Raw genomic sequence first — 16,019 nt, 5'->3', positions numbered from 1 at the left:
GGAATAGTTCACCCAAAAATTCTCTCATCATTTACTCCCTCATGCCATCCCAGATGTGCATGACTTTCTTTAGCAGAACACAAACAAAGAGTTTTTGGAAGAATATTTCAGCTCTGTAGGTACATAAAATGCAAGTGAATGGATACCAAATCTTTGAAGCTTTATAAAGCACATATATCCTTAGCCACATTTAATCCATACAACTCCAGTGGATTAGTTAATGTTTTCTGATGCAAAACACTAGGTGTAAGAAATAGATCAATATTTAAAACTTTGTTTTTTTACTAAAATTGAGCTTCTGGCCAGCTTATTGAAGAAGGTGGAATTCAAACTGCCTCTCGCGTGACGTAAGCATATAAGCCTCCTCTGCGTAGATATTCATACGTAGATACCTTATTATCAGCTGTTACAATGGACCGCGATATTGTTTCCGCACAAAAGCAGTTTATGCAGCGGTCTGAGCAAGGAGCTCTGTCTGAGACATCTCCTCCATTCACTTGCATTCAAACTGATTCAAACAGCTCTCCTTGACTGTTGCAAGATGGCGCCGCAGTTGACGTATCCAAACCAGCCGAGTGAGGCATCTATATATGAATATATATGCTCCTCTCTTGTAAACAACACTGCGCTTCAGTTTTGGTTTTTTGTATTTCAAGCAGCAGTTCTTGCGTGAATTGCCAACGTGCTTACATCACACAAGAGGCTGCGTGACCTTGACCCTTGTGAATTTTTAGTTAAAGTTTTAAATATTTATCTATTTCTGACTATTTAGCTTCAGACGACATTAATTAATCCACTGGTGTCGTATGGATTATTTTTATGATGGCTATATGAGCTTTTTGGAGCTTCAAAATTTTGGCACACATTTTCTTGCATTTTATGGACCTACAGAGCTGAGATATTCTTCCAAAAATCTTCATTTGTGTTCTGCAGAAGAAAGAAAGTCATACACATCTGGGATGGCATGAGGGTGAGTATTTACATTTGATGAGAGAATTTAAAAGGTATGGGTGAACTATCCCTTTAAACTAACGCCTCTTATTGGCTCTTGCATTCATGCTCTCAACAGACATGTCTGTGATTTTGAAAATTAAACATTGTTATTTTGTTATATTAATAATGCAAATGAAACACAATCCTGGCAAATCAGTTCTTTCAAACAGTTCTTTTCAGTTATTGTCATTGTTTTACATCAGCATTTGTCTTTATTTCAGTCTGAGATGGTCAGTGTTATTGTCAGTGAAGAACATTCTGTTAATGCATAGTTGTTTTAATAGTTTAATTTTCCAACAATAGTTTTCAATTAAGTTTTCATCTCTCGGTTTAACTTTGATTAGCAAAGATGAATTTGGCATTTAATGTTAATATGTCCTAATGGAATCAGATAAGTATTTACTAAGAATATATTAAAATCCTATTGGATAAACTGAAATTTTAACTATTAGTATTCATTTGAGCTTTCCGCGGAGCTTTGCGCGGAATTCCGCGGAGCTTTGCGCGGTATTCCGTGGCGCTTTCTGTGGGATTCTGCGGAGCTTTGCATGCAGTTCTTTACATTCCGTGCCGGCCTACCGATAACTATGCTTTCTTTCAGTGTTTTTGCATCATTATTGTATCCAATGTCAAACCTCAACATAATCAATATGACAGATGGAGTGTATTTTTACTGAAACAATAAGCAATGGCTCACACTGTACAGTCTAGACAGTCAGCAACAGTTAGCTAGTAGATTTGTCATGCGTTCCTGTTCTTGTATTGATTTTGCTGGTTTGTGGTGTCGTGCAGATGAATGACTATGTGGATGGAGTTACTGTGGAACACAGCTCAGATCTCTCAATTACCGTCAACACCAAGAAATCATTTCACTCCTGGACATTCAGGCTCTTCTGCAAGGTTTGGACAACCTCACAATCTCTTTTTTTTTTTTTTTTCAAGCCACAGATTATAGATAGTAATTTGTTTGCTTAACTGATCAAATTTCATGAGGAAAAGGCTTTGAATTGGCATTCAAATCTGATACTGTTAGTACTGGTTCTTGAGGCATTAAATCTAAGCCTTGTGGCAATACTAATGTTGGATAATAGATTACCTTTTTATAAAATATTTTCTTTAAGAAAAGAATATGAAATCAAAATGAACTCTTGTTTACTTTTGTAATACACATTCCTGGTCTGTGAACAATTCATAAGCCCATGTTGTTCCACAAATTTGTTTTGTCGCATACAGCCAGTTCGCACGCTACACCGCATCGCTCTGCTTTACGATGCAAACCGGCCACACTTCTCCATCATGGCGGTCTCCGCTGGAGATGCATCCACCCAGTTGCCTCAGGAGGTGTCTGAAAGGGCCTGCCAGGAGTGGAGCGGAGCCAGTCTGGAGCAGAACGGTATGGACCACTGCATTTACACTGTGGTCATCTCCTTCAATACAGAGATCTTCGGAACATTTCGGCAGACCGTGGTCTTTGATTTTGGGTCTGAGCCCGTGCTCATGCAGCGAGTGATGGTGGACGCCGCATCCATTGAAGGTAAGACAGTGTGAAAAAGCTTCAAGCTTACTTGTTAAAGTGATAGTTCACCTTTTTTTCTCTGTCTAGAGAGTTTTTATTCCTTTGAAATGTTCTTATTTGGATCTGAAATTTTATTCTTCCAAGAGCTCCTTACTGCATATACAGTATATCAGTTTGTAATTAAAACAATAGCATGGGCTCTAAATCATTGTTTAATGTTTATTCTATACCCATGATCCTACAGATCTGGAGCATCTGATGCAGGCGCGGCAGCAGCTCTTGATGACAGCAAAGCGCTGGGACTCGTCCTGTAAAACCATTGTTGAGTTTGTTCCTAATGAGAACATGGAGCTGGAGCGCAGTCTACTGACCCGTTATCAGATCCCTCTCTCTGCTGACCAGCTCTTCACACAGTCAGTCCTGGACAAAACCCTCACCAGAGACAATTACCTGTCCCGACTCCACGACCTGCTCTACATAGAGGAGATCGCTCAGTACAAAGAAGTCAGCAAGTAAGTAGTCTCACAAAGCAAGATTTTTGAATATCGGCATAATGTCTGGTATACTTTGTAGCTTCTTCTGGCCACTTTTTAAGTGATTCTTATTGGAATTTGTGGTCACACTTTATATTAGGTGGCCTTAACTACTATGTACTAACATTAAATACATACAAGACTAGGTATTTACTGTGGAAATACATGTTGTTCTGCAAAATTCCCACATTTTCTGTTATTGAGGTTGAGGTACGGGTAGGATTAGGATTAGGGGTTAGAGTTATGTTTTGGGAAAAGGGTTGTGTTAGGGGTTATGTTTTGGGGTAAGGGTTGGGTTAGGGCTAAAGTTTTGGGGTAAGGGTTGGGTTAGGGCTAAAGTTTTGGGGTAAGGGTTGGGTTAGAGGTAAAGTTTTGGTGTAAGGGTTGGGTTAGGGGTAAAGTTTTGGGGTAAGGGTTGGGTTAGGGGTAAAGTTAAAAGTGTTGCTACAAATGTAATTAAATGCAAGTACTTTAAATATAATTGCAATGCAACAACATGTATGTACATAATAAGTACATTGTATCAAATAGTTAAGTACATATTAGTTAAGGCCACCTAATATAAAGTTGGTCCGAATTTTTTATCATTTTATTATCTTCCCTGAGGTCCACTTATAATGTCAGTAAAGTTTTTTTGCACCAAACAGTCATCATTTAGTCATATATAATAATTTTCCTCTCTGGCTCTCTGCCTGAAATGCTTGGTTTTAAGCTGTCTGGCCCTTTAAGACACAACCACAATTGTGATTAGCCAACTTTGTGCAGTCCTTCTGTAAGAGTTCGGGAAAGGAGTAACAAACAACAAGACTTTAATTAACACAAAAGCTGATCTAAAAACATAATGACACATCGACGAACACACACACACAGAGCAACCGCGTGCATCTCTCTAATTCTCTGGTGTCCCTGGCTCTTCCCTTATCTCCCTTCCGCTGATTAGGCAACTCGGCGCCGGGCGTGCATCCTCACGGCCCGGCCACACCCTCCTCCTTGTACCTTCCAATACAGCCATTTTTGAAACACAATCCGAAGAAAATGAACAAACTCCACACAACATTATAAAACTAAATTTCAGGGTTAACACATAATGTGCACCCAACACATTTAATCTGAATGTATCAAACTGTTCACTCAAGCTTAGCATAAACTATCAAACAGTCATGACATATGAAATATTCATGAATGAAATTGATTACTTACAGTTTTTCATCCAGTAGCCCAATTTTAACTGCCCCATCCTTCAAAAACAGTTCCTTTGCAAAGCTTGAATCATATTGTGACTGTTCCTGAAGCAATCAACACTGAAATACACAAACATAATACAATACACGGTGATGTTGGGTGCATCAGCCTGCTTCAACAGGCCGAAGCAGTGACGCTGGTCTTCACATCTCACATCTTCCGTGTTTGTTTACACAGAGAATGACATGTGTTTCTCCCAGTCAGTGACAGCAGCAGAAGTTGCGCTTGTACCGCTCTTAAAACACGGTGCACATCACTGGAAATGCATCAAAATGATCAAAGGTGTCCATGATTACAAAAGACCAACAATTAAAAATAGCACAAATGGGTGTAAAAACGGTCCAGGGTGCCTTCAAAACAGCACAACAGCAAGACAGGGTAGCTGAATGAAATGCATTGGGTGATCCTTTTTAGAGTTATAACTTGACATTGCATCTTTTAAAAGCAGTACGAGATGTATGATAATGGTCAAAGCTGTTCATCTAGTGCACGTTTATGTAGAAAAACATTTAAATCCAGACAGGCACATGAAAGTGTCCTGTGTAAGTCCACTTTGGATGAATCTTCCATGACAGGCCCATCTCTCTCCTCTTCACCTGTGTGACTGACTGAGCACCAATGGGTGGGACCAAGGGTGCTGTGATGAAAAATAGGCATCGATGTCTTGCTGAAGAGGCAGTCATATGCAGATGTCTTTAGTCCTTGTGACGTCACAAGTTCCACAAAAATAAATGCTCTTTTTCTATTAAGGAGGAAGTTTTGAGTTCTGAAACGTACAGTATGTTTTTATAGTACAATGACCTCTTATTTGATGGTCATGATCCCTTTAAATACTTTCTGAAAACTAATTTGATAAAAAAAACAAAAAAAAACTATTATCTTAAATCTAATAGGTATGGACTAAAAGCAACAAAACTGTAATATTGATTGAGATGCCAAAAGAATAAGTTTGTTCTCAACCAGACTTTTCAAGGATATTACGATATCTTCAATACTTCTGGAGTTATTAGGCACTCTTTTTAACACGAACTTTTTTTTATTATTTTTTGTTTTACTTTTGAATTTGGTAATAGACATATCCATCTCTTGTGTAAAAATAAAAGTCAGCATAGAAGGCTTTGTCCACATGAATCCAGATATATTTGCAAACAGTGTTTTCAAACCCCTTTCGTCCACACTGCCATTTTCAAATGTTTTCCAAAAGTTGCTCGAACAAACATCTTGATTGTTTTGGGTTAAATGGATCTCACTGCGTCATGACAACAGATATGTCATTGTTTTCAAATATCTCTGTTTTCCCTGTCCACACTACAATGTGAAGACAGTGTTTTCAAATGTATCCACTTGGGAGAGCTTTTTCGTAAAACTCTGTTTTTGCTAGACAAAAACTCTGTCTCAGTGTGGACGGAAGGCCAAAACGTAGAGAAAAAGGTGTGTTTTCAAACAAAAACGTATTAGTGTGGAGGTTTTTTTTTTTTAAACAAGAAAAGTACCTCAAAATAACAATACTGAACAACATTCTTGTTCCTGAAGTAAAAATCCTAATCGTTCTTTCCATTGGTGAACTGATTTTTAATAACTTATATACCTTTTAAAGACAGACATACACTATATTGCCAAAAGTATTCGCTCACCCATCCAAATAATTGAATTCAGGTGTTCCAATCACTTCCATGGCCACAGGTGTATAAAATGAAGCACCTAGGCATGCAGACTGCTTCTACAAACATTTGTGAAAGAATGGGCCGCTCTCAGGAGCTCAGTGAATTCCAGCGTGGTACTGTGATAGGATGCCACCTGTGCAACAAGTCCAGTCGTGAAATTTCCTCGCTACTAAATATTCCACAGTCAACTGTCAGTGGTATTATAACAAAGTGGAAGCGATTGGGAATGACAGCAACTCAGCCACGAAGTGGTAGGCCACGTAAAATGACAGAGCGGGGTCAGCGGATGCTGAGGCGCATAGTGCGCAGAGGTCGCCAACTTTCTGCAGAGTCAATCGCTACAGACCTCCAAAGTTCATGTGGCCTTCAGATTAGCTCAAGAACAGTGCATAGAGAGCTTCATGGAATGGGTTTCCATGGCCGAGCTGCTGCATCCAAGCCATACATCACCAAGTGCAATGCAAAGCGTCGGATGCAGTGGTGTAAAGCACGCCACCACTGGACTCTAGAGCAGTGGAGAAGCGTTCTCTGGAGTGACGAATCACGCTTCTCCATCTGGCAATCTGATGGACGAGTCTGGGTTTGGCGGTTGCCAGGAGAACGGTACTTGTCTGACTGCATTGTGCCAACTGTGAAGTTTGGTGGAGGGGGGATTATGGTGTGGGGTTGTTTTGCAGGAGCTGGGCTTGGCCCCTTAGTTCCAGTGAAAGGAACTCTGAATGCTTCAGCATACCAAGAGATTTTGGACAATTCCATGCTCCCAACTTTGTGGGAACAGTTTGGGGATGGCCCCTTCCTGTTCCAACATGACTGCGCACCAGTGCACAAAGCAAGGTCCATAAAGACATGGATGAGCGACTGGCCTGCACAGAGTCCTGACCTCAACCCGATAGAGCACCTTTGGGATGAATTAGAGCGAAGACTGCGAGCCAGGCCTTCTCGTCCAACATCAGTGTCTGACCTCACAAATGCGCTTCTGGAAGAATGGTCAAAAATTCCCATAAACACACTCCTAAACCTTGTGGAAAGCCTTCCCAGAAGAGTTGAAGCTGTTATAGCTGCAAAGGGTGGGCCGACGGCATATTAAACCCTATGGATTAAGAATGGGATGTCAATTAAGTTCATATGCGTCTAAAGGCAGATGAGCGAATACTTTTGGCAATATAGTGTATGAACCGTGAGCTCCGAGGTTGCTAATCGATGGTATATGCTTCTGCTGAAACCATTAGTCCGTGTTATTTCAACTTATATATATATATATATATACAGGTGCATCTCAATAAATTAGAATGTTGTGGAAAAGTTCATTTATTTCAGTAATTCAACTCAAATTGTGAAACTCGTGTATTAAATAAATTCAATGCACACAGACTGAAGTAGTTTAAGTCTTTGGTTCTTTTAATTGTGATGATTTTGGCTCACATTTAACAAAAACCCACCAATTCACTATCTCAAAAAATTAGAATATGGTGACATGCCAATCAGCTAATCAACTCAAAACACCTGCAAAGGTTTCCTGAGCCTTCAAAATGGTCTCTCAGTTTGGTTCACTAGGCTACACAATCATGGGGAAGACTGCTGATCTGTCAGTTGTCCAGAAGACAATCACTGACACCCTTCACAAGGAGGGTAAGCCACAAACATTCATTGCCAAAGAAGCTGGCTGTTCACAGAGTGCTGTATCCAAGCATGTTAACAGAAAGTTGAGTGGAAGGAAAAAGTGTGGAAGAAAAAGATGCACAACCAACCAAGAGAACCGCAGCTATATATATTTTATTTTTTTAAATGAAGGATCATAAGTGATGTAGTTATTCACCACAAAATCCACTGATAAAGATCCTCCAATCATATAATTGTGGCAAGCAAACCGTGTGAAAAAAGCTTGGATGTCAACTCCCTAAGGCAAAGATGAGTGGGAAAAATACTTCCAGAACCAAGACTGCTGAAAAAAGTGGACAGGCACTGTTGCACTCTAGACACACCATGTGACTTGACTTGTTACCAAAAAATCAGCTAGCAGCATCAAACAATATATTTCTCTTTACAAGAGTTCTAAAATACATTTTGATGGGATTCAATGATAATTCCTATTCCTTTCCACTAGAGGTCATTGGTGATCTTTGTGAAAAAGCAAGTGAATGCTGTTTTTTGGGATGAGTTTGATGAAGATAGAAGTGAAATAGTTCAGTTATTTATACATATTGAGACAACAGGATTTTTACGTCAGTTATTTTTAGGTATTGTGATGCTATTTCAACTAATACATCAACAATAGAGGGCAATACTTTCAGAAAGCACTCTACATCCTATGAGTCAAAACAGCACATACTCTACATCCTATAATGAGTTAATACGGTATGAGAGTTTGTGCTATATTGTGTAAGTAAAGAGCACTGTATTATTATTTAGAGGGTGGTACGTTGGTTCTTGTGCAACTGTTTTGGCCTTTATGGAAAAGAGTTCAGCCATATATAAAATCCCAAATAACACCCCTTTTCATCTTTTTCCTCACAGGTTCAACATCAAGGTTAAACTGCAGCTGGTGACGAGCTTTATGTTAACTGGCATTTCTGGTGGGGCCAAGTACGCTCAGAATGGACAGCTGTTTGCACGCTTTAAACTGACAGAGACGCTGTCTGAAGACACACTAGCTGGGCGACTGGTCATGACAAAGGTCAACTCTGTTCTGCTGTTGCCTGTCTTTAAAGAGCGGACAAGTCAGAACCAGCCAGCCGGAGCCAAGGAGCGCGTGTATGAGGCCCTTATAGAGGAAAAGACCAAGGACTACATCTTTCTGCGGATCTGTAAAGACTGCTGTGATGAGCTTGGTCTTGTGGCCGATCAGGAACTACAGGTATAATATGACATTGAGTAATAAAAAAATGTAACCTTCATGCCATTCCAAACCTGTATGATTTTCTTTCTTCCATGGAACGCAAAATGAAATGGCAGATTGTCCAAGTTATGTTGTTTTCACACATTGATGTCAATGGGGACTGTGGATGTAGAGCTCCAAAAATGACATAAAAGCACCATAAAAAGCAGTTGACGTTTGTCAAATATAAATCAAGACATGTTGCACAGCATTTTAATTCATTGACTCAAAACGCCATTGGTTCTCGTGTTGTAACCGAATGTCACATGCTAGTTTGAATAAAGTGCAAATGAATTTTGAGATTTTCAGTGAACAACTACTTAAATTTCTCACACAAAGCTATCGTATGACTTCAGAAGACTTAGTCCATATGACTCATGCACTATATACCATTTTTTGATGCATGCATAGGACCTTTTTGGAACTCAGTGACCTCAGTCCCCATCCACTTTCATTACATGTAAAAGTGCTGCAAATGTATTTCTATATGTCTCCACATGATATTTGTCCTTCCTCGGAAGCATACGGATTTGGAACAACTTTTTGGAACCAACCACCCGTATGCTAAGTAAAAATAGTACTATTGGAAATAGTAATTGTTCATTGTAATTTATGTAAATAATGATGTGTTTTCCGTTGCAAACAGGGCTCTGTTGTCTTGTCACGGAGAGATGTGTCAGAGATATGAAAGGGAATTTGATTAAGCAGTGTACACATACCGTAGTAAAATTTAATTGCAATGGTAGAAACCCCAGGGTCTGGCTGCCCTATAAAAAGCAGGATTTGGCCTAAATTACCCTTTTTACTCAGCTGAACAGATCCTATTTATCACTGTGCCCTCCAGTGTCTCATACACACATGCACACACGCACTCACGCACTCACTGTATGTATTTAAATAGTTTGAATCCTTTAGTCTTGTGGAATTCCTATGTGGGCTAAGGGGTTTCAATAATTTGCTTATCATTGGTAGTAAGTGTTATTTCCTGATTGCTTATGCCTCAAAAGTATAGAAAATGGCTATTATTCCCCACAAACTTTGCTTTTGTGACCAGGACAGTGATATTTTGAAATGTACCTATTTCCAATGAGAAAATGGCGAATTTGTGTCTTCGTTCACATAAAGTCAGAAAAAAACAACATATGAATCCAAATTAACATGTATTTATACTAAAGTAATACAAAAATGACTACAAAAGATTTAGAAGTGAGTAGTTTTTCGAGATTTACGATTATACTGTAAATCACTTTCACGAATCAGCCCCCAAATGTAGTCTCCCATCATGTTCTCGTTATACTCCCCTTGATAGCGGCGTTCAAAGTCCAGTATATCCTGATGGAAGCCCTCACCTTGCTCCTCCGAGTATGCTCCCATGTTCTCCTTTTATCAAGATGAGCATCAAGGATATGGACTTTGAGGGACATCCTACAGCCCATTGTGCCTCAACCAGCTCTACATAGTTTTCGGCCTTGTGATTGCCGAGGAAGCCCCGAACCACTGCGACAAAGCTGTTTCAAGCTGCTTTCTCCTTACTAGTGAGCTTCTTTGGGTATTCATTGCCCTCCAGGATCTTCTTTATCTGTGGTCTGACGAAGACACCGGCTTTGACCTTAGCCTCAGACAGCTTAGGGAAGAAGTCTTGAAGGTACTTGAAGGCTGCCGACTCCTTATCAAGAGCTCTGACAAATTGTTTCATAAGGCCCAAGTTGATGTGCAGTGGTGGCATCAGCACCTTCCGGGGGTCCACCAGTGGCTCCCACTTGACGTTGTTCATCCCCACAGAGAACTCTGTCCGCTGTGGCCAGTCCCACTTGTGGTAGTGTGCCTTGGTGTCCCTGCTGTCCCAAAGGCAAAGATAGCAGGGAAACTTGGTAAAACCGCCTTGGAGACCAATCAGGAATGCCACCATTTTGAAGTCTCCTATGACCTCCCAGTCATACTCATCATACTTCAAGGCGTCCAGCAAGGTCTTGATGCTGTTGTAATCCTCTTTGAGGTGCAACGAGTGAGCCAGGGGAAGAGATGGGTACTTGTTACCATTATGGAGCAGCACGGCTTTGAGGCTTCTGGATGAGCTGTCAATGAAGAGGTGCCACTCATTCTGGTTACAGGCGATTCCGATTGCCTCGAACAGACTGGTCACATTGTGGCAGAAGCAGAGCCCATCTTGACGGGTGAAGAAGCTGGAAAAAGTTTGGTGGCGCTTCCTCTGATCTGCGACTTGCACACTTTCATCCAACAAGTTCCAATGCTTGAGACTAGACGTCAAAAGCTCGGCATTGGACTTGGTCTCCAAGTCCAGTGCCGAGTTGTTGAGGTCTCTTTGGTTGGGGTAGTATGGGTTTCTTTCCTCAGCTCCACCTCTGAAATCCCTCAAAGTCCATATCCTTGATGCTCATCTTGATAAATTCAAGGAGAACATGGGAGCGTATTTGGAGGAGCAAGGCGAGCACTTCCATCAGGATATACTGGAATTTGAACGCCGCTACCAAGGACAGTATAACGAGAACATGATGGGAGACTACATTTGGGGGCTCATTCGTGAAAGTGATTTACAGTATAATCGTAAATATCGGAAAAACTACTCACTTCTAAATCTTTTGTAGTCATTTTTGTATTACTTTAGTATAAATACATTTTTATTTGGATTCATATGTTGTTTTTTTCTGACTTTATGTGAACGAAAAGACACACATTCGCCCGTTTTCTCATTGGAAATAGGTACATTTCAAAATATCACTGTCCTGGTCACAAAAGCAAAGTTTGTGGGGAATAATAGCCATTTTCTATACTTTTGAGGCATAAGCAATTAGGAAATAACACTTACTACCCAGGAACCAAAAAATTAAATAAAAAATTGTTACACAGTGTTATTGTAACGTTTCAGAACCCTTGTAATGTTCTGGAACAACAAGTCTGTGGTTGAAGGATAATGGATTCATTCCCATAGCCACAAATAGGACCAAAAATACAGTTTAAGGCACCTTTTTCATTACTTAAGGAATAATTTGGCCAAAAATTTTAATTCTGTCATGCCATCATTTACTCACCCTCATATTGTTCCAAACCAGTATGACTAATTTTTTTTCTGAGGCGATGTCTTGTAGAATGTGCTGTCAAGACAAAATTCACACACACACACACACACACACACACACACACACACACACACACACACACACACACACACACACACACACAAAATGCACCAAAAATTATCATTGAAAGTAGTCCATACAACTTGTGTGCTATATTCTTAGCTATCGTATCAGTTATCCTAAAAGTCATTCAGATTTGACATAATTTTTTTTTTCATGTGAACTATTCCTTTAAAAAAATGTTTTAATGGTTAGTTTGAAGTTTTGCTTGAGCATGTGGCATTGGTAAAAACAAAGTGTGTAAAAGGTGTGTAAATACAGTAAAGCGTGCAGAGTGTGTTTAAAAAGCAGGAGTGTGTGTTTGGATGCAGGTGGAGCTGCAGTTTCAGTTGAACAGGCTTCCTCTGTGTGAGATGCACTATGCTCTGGATCGCATCAGAGATAACGGCATCCTGTTTCCAGATGTCGGCCTCACTCCCACAATCCCCTGGAGTCCCAACAGGTACCAGCACACACACAAGACCCTGAATGAGTAAATTCATTTCTTACCTTATTTATGTTACATTTGCAAGAATTTAATTTATAATGTGCTTGTCCCCCATTCAGACGTTTCGACCTCCCCTCTATAATAAATCTTTAAAAAATGTTGTTACGAAACCTGTCAAGACAATTTCCAAAATCATAAGAAACAAACAAGAAAGTATATTTTGCATATAGAAAATTAAGCTTGTTTTTAGGGGCATTAAGATTTTCTATGTTGCGATGTTATTTTCATGACAGTTGTGCAAATTGTAACACCCAAAACTCACAACCGCAATGTGTGAAAAAAAGATGGTTATTATGATAATACTCCTTAATGTAATGTAAACATTGAAAGTATTAAAAGCAAAATTTCCAGATGCATTGAGGTAATGAGAATTAGGGGGTAAAATGTGCTTAAGTTTCCTGAAAATAATGTCACAATGCAAAAAAACCTTAAAGATAATTAAGCCTATTTTTAGGACCATTATGTATTTTGTATTGATTTGGGGTTAAATATGTATTTCTTGAAAGATTTTGTGAAAATCAGCCTAAAATCAGAGAAATTCTACTTTGCGCTTTTCACTAAGAACTTAAAAAAAAAAAAAGTAAATTCCAACATGATTTGAAAACACGATTTTATAACAAAGAAGCGCTGTCCCCAATACTCATTACGTCATTACGATCATACCAAGCATTTTAGAGAACAGTTGAGTTTTTCAAAAAAAGTAAAAAAAAAAACAAAAAAAACAATTGATCATGGAAAGTATTAACAGTTCCCAGCGCGCATCATTCCCAGTGCATATTAGTCACATCATTCCCACTGCATGTCAATCCGATCATGTGTCATTCCCATTGCAGTTCATTCCCATCGCGCGTCATTCCCACCACGCGTCTTTACCACCAGAGGGCATTCCCATCACGCGTCATTTCGACCACGTCTTTACCATCACACGTTATTCCCATCATTCCGATCGCACGTCATTCCCAGTGCTTGTCATTCCTATCGCTCGTCATTTCCATCATTCCCGTCACTCGTCATTCCTCCTCGCGCTTCATTACCATCATTCTCATAACACATCATTCTCATCGCGTGTCATTCCCACAACTCGTCTTTATCCCCAGACGGCATTCCCATCGCACATCTTTCCCAGTGTGTGTCAGTTCCATCATTCCCTTTGCCCGTCATTCCAACAATGCGTATTTACCACCACACAGCATTCCCATCGCGTGTCTTTACCATCACACGTTATTCCCATAATTCCCATCGCACGTCATTCCCAGCGCTTGCCATTCCCATCATTCCCAGCGCTTGCCATTCCCATCATTCCTATTGCTCGTCATTTCCATAATTCCTATTGCTCGTCATTCCCATAATTCCCGTCACTCATCATTCCCATCGTCCATCATTACCATCACTTTTCATTACCATCACATGTCACTTGTCACCACCATCACAAGTCATCATCATCACACGTCTTTACCATCACACACACACAATATTAAAAATCCACACCACCAGACATTACATTTACTAGAAAGTTGATCAAGGCCTTGACCAGATCTTTATAGATAACCTAGTTTGAAAAAGTTTAATATTTCAAGATTTCAAGTTGTCAAGTGATCTTAATTGAAGAATCCCCCATTTTATATTGAGCTAAAATGTGAAATGACACATGATGTGAATAATCTTCACTCCAGCAGCAGTTCACTCTCAGATGGCTCTGTTACTGTAAGTGACAGCTGTGTTTGAGAGCATGGTTGTGTGCTTGTAGTGTGAAAGTTGTTCCTCTTCTGCGCCACAGGCAGTGGGATGAGCAGCTTGATCCCCGTCTGAACGCCAAGCAGAAGGAGGCTGTTCTAGCCATCACCACCCCCCTCTCCATCAACCTTCCGCCGGTGCTTATCATCGGACCCTATGGCACAGGCAAAACCTTCACGCTGGCCCAGGCGGTCAAACACATCCTTAAACAGCCTGACTCACGGTGAGCAAGAGCACACTTCACAATGCTGTATAACAAAAACAAATTGCAGTATTTACAGTAATGCACTTACAATGGAAGTCTATGGGGCAAGACATTGCAACATAATAAAGCTTAAAATACACACTGTTTCAAAAATATAGAGACAAGAGTTAATTATTATATGTTAATATGAGATTAGTGTGATTGTATTTGTACCTTGTCTATGCAAAGTTATATTCCTTATTTCAACTCATGTAAAGCCGGTAAACATTTTGCTCGATACACACAAGCATAACAGTAAGGGAAGTGACTTGGCTATATGCAGAATGCTGTATGCATAAAGAAAACTCCATCCACAAGAATTATGTTTGGAGCATATAACTAGAAGTTCAACCTCCTAGAAAAGTTTTTACAATCTAAGGGGGAAGGTGAAATGATTTACTGTGGTAATCCACAGCATGTTACAGATTCTGTGTTGTATTAAATTCAGAACATTCCTGTATTCATTCAGAAAAGTCATTTAAAACACAGAAAACTTCAAGTTTTAAAGGTTAAGATATTTACCAGTTTTTATACAGATTTATGCAACGTTACCGTATATTGAAGGAGAGAGAGCTTTTTCTTGTTGTTGGTCCTACCTAAAATACAAATGATGATGGTGGTTATGATTATTGTTTTAATTACTGTTTGTTTCTTTGTTTCAGGGTTCTGATTTGCACCCATTCAAACAGTGCAGCAGATTTGTACATTAAAGATTACCTCCATCCATACGTGGAGGCTGGCAATCCACACGCACGACCTCTTAGGTAACGCACGTCACCCAAAAATAACATTTCAGTCATTATTTACTCGCCCTCATGTTCTTTCTTTTTTCTGTGGAACACAAAAGGAGATATTTAGTAGCATGTTAGGGACTGTCTGCCTCAGTCAGCATTCACTTTCATTGCATCTTTTTTCCATACAAAGCAAGTAAATGGTGACTAAGACTTTGCCTAACATTTCCTTTTGTCTTCCATGGACTAAAGTAAGTCCAGGTTTGGAACACGAGGGTGAGTAAATAATAGAATTTAGTTTTTTGGATGAACTATCCCTTATAGACTGGATATAGATTGAGGTGTCTTTCTTTAGCCCTTCTAAACGGACATTGTAAAAAAGAAATTAGTTATAAGTGTTATTAGTCATCCAGGTTATTTTTAAATGCACAGTAGTGCATATGTAAGTCTCTCATCCGTCTTGTCCCACATACTATGCCCTTCAGAAATCAACATTTCTTAAATGTTCCTGGTCTGATTGTGCATGATTCATTGGTACACATTATTTGAATGATTTTTTTTATTCTGAAACAAAACTTTTTTCCTGACATAACAAAGGCTACATGGGTAAGAAGAAAATATTAACCAGCCACATTTTTACTTTTTCTTAAGACAATGCAAACTAGCTTCACACTGCAAATTGTTGAGGGTAGTTGCCAGGGCATTATTATTTGGTTGCTAAGGTATTTAGTTAATTACATATGCAGTTGCTAGGCTACCCTTTGTGGTTGCTTAGTGGTTGCTTATGGGCCCAAGTCAAAAGAGCTAACCTCCAAGTATAGATATTCTAGATATGGATCGGT

General features: G+C 39.6%; 1 protein-coding gene across 1 annotated transcript in view; it reads left to right on the top strand.

Moving 5' to 3' along the window:
- The window catches only part of LOC127451148 (probable helicase with zinc finger domain), a 90,943-nt gene that overhangs the window by 13,317 nt on the left and 61,607 nt on the right, over positions 1–16,019 (top strand). Inside the window, exons 9-15 of the mRNA XM_051715606.1 lie at positions 1,786–1,893; positions 2,227–2,527; positions 2,754–3,021; positions 8,463–8,802; positions 12,293–12,423; positions 14,246–14,425; positions 15,109–15,210. Of these exons, the coding sequence (XP_051571566.1) occupies positions 1,786–1,893; positions 2,227–2,527; positions 2,754–3,021; positions 8,463–8,802; positions 12,293–12,423; positions 14,246–14,425; positions 15,109–15,210 (1,430 nt within the window). The remainder of the gene's footprint in view (positions 1–1,785; positions 1,894–2,226; positions 2,528–2,753; positions 3,022–8,462; positions 8,803–12,292; positions 12,424–14,245; positions 14,426–15,108; positions 15,211–16,019) is intronic.

This window comes from Myxocyprinus asiaticus, chromosome 14 (genome assembly GCF_019703515.2).
Source record: "Myxocyprinus asiaticus isolate MX2 ecotype Aquarium Trade chromosome 14, UBuf_Myxa_2, whole genome shotgun sequence".
Taxonomy (NCBI): Eukaryota; Metazoa; Chordata; class Actinopteri; order Cypriniformes; family Catostomidae; genus Myxocyprinus; species Myxocyprinus asiaticus.
The sequence above is the reverse complement of the archived record's forward strand: the minus strand, read 5'-3'. Positions and strand labels throughout refer to the sequence as shown.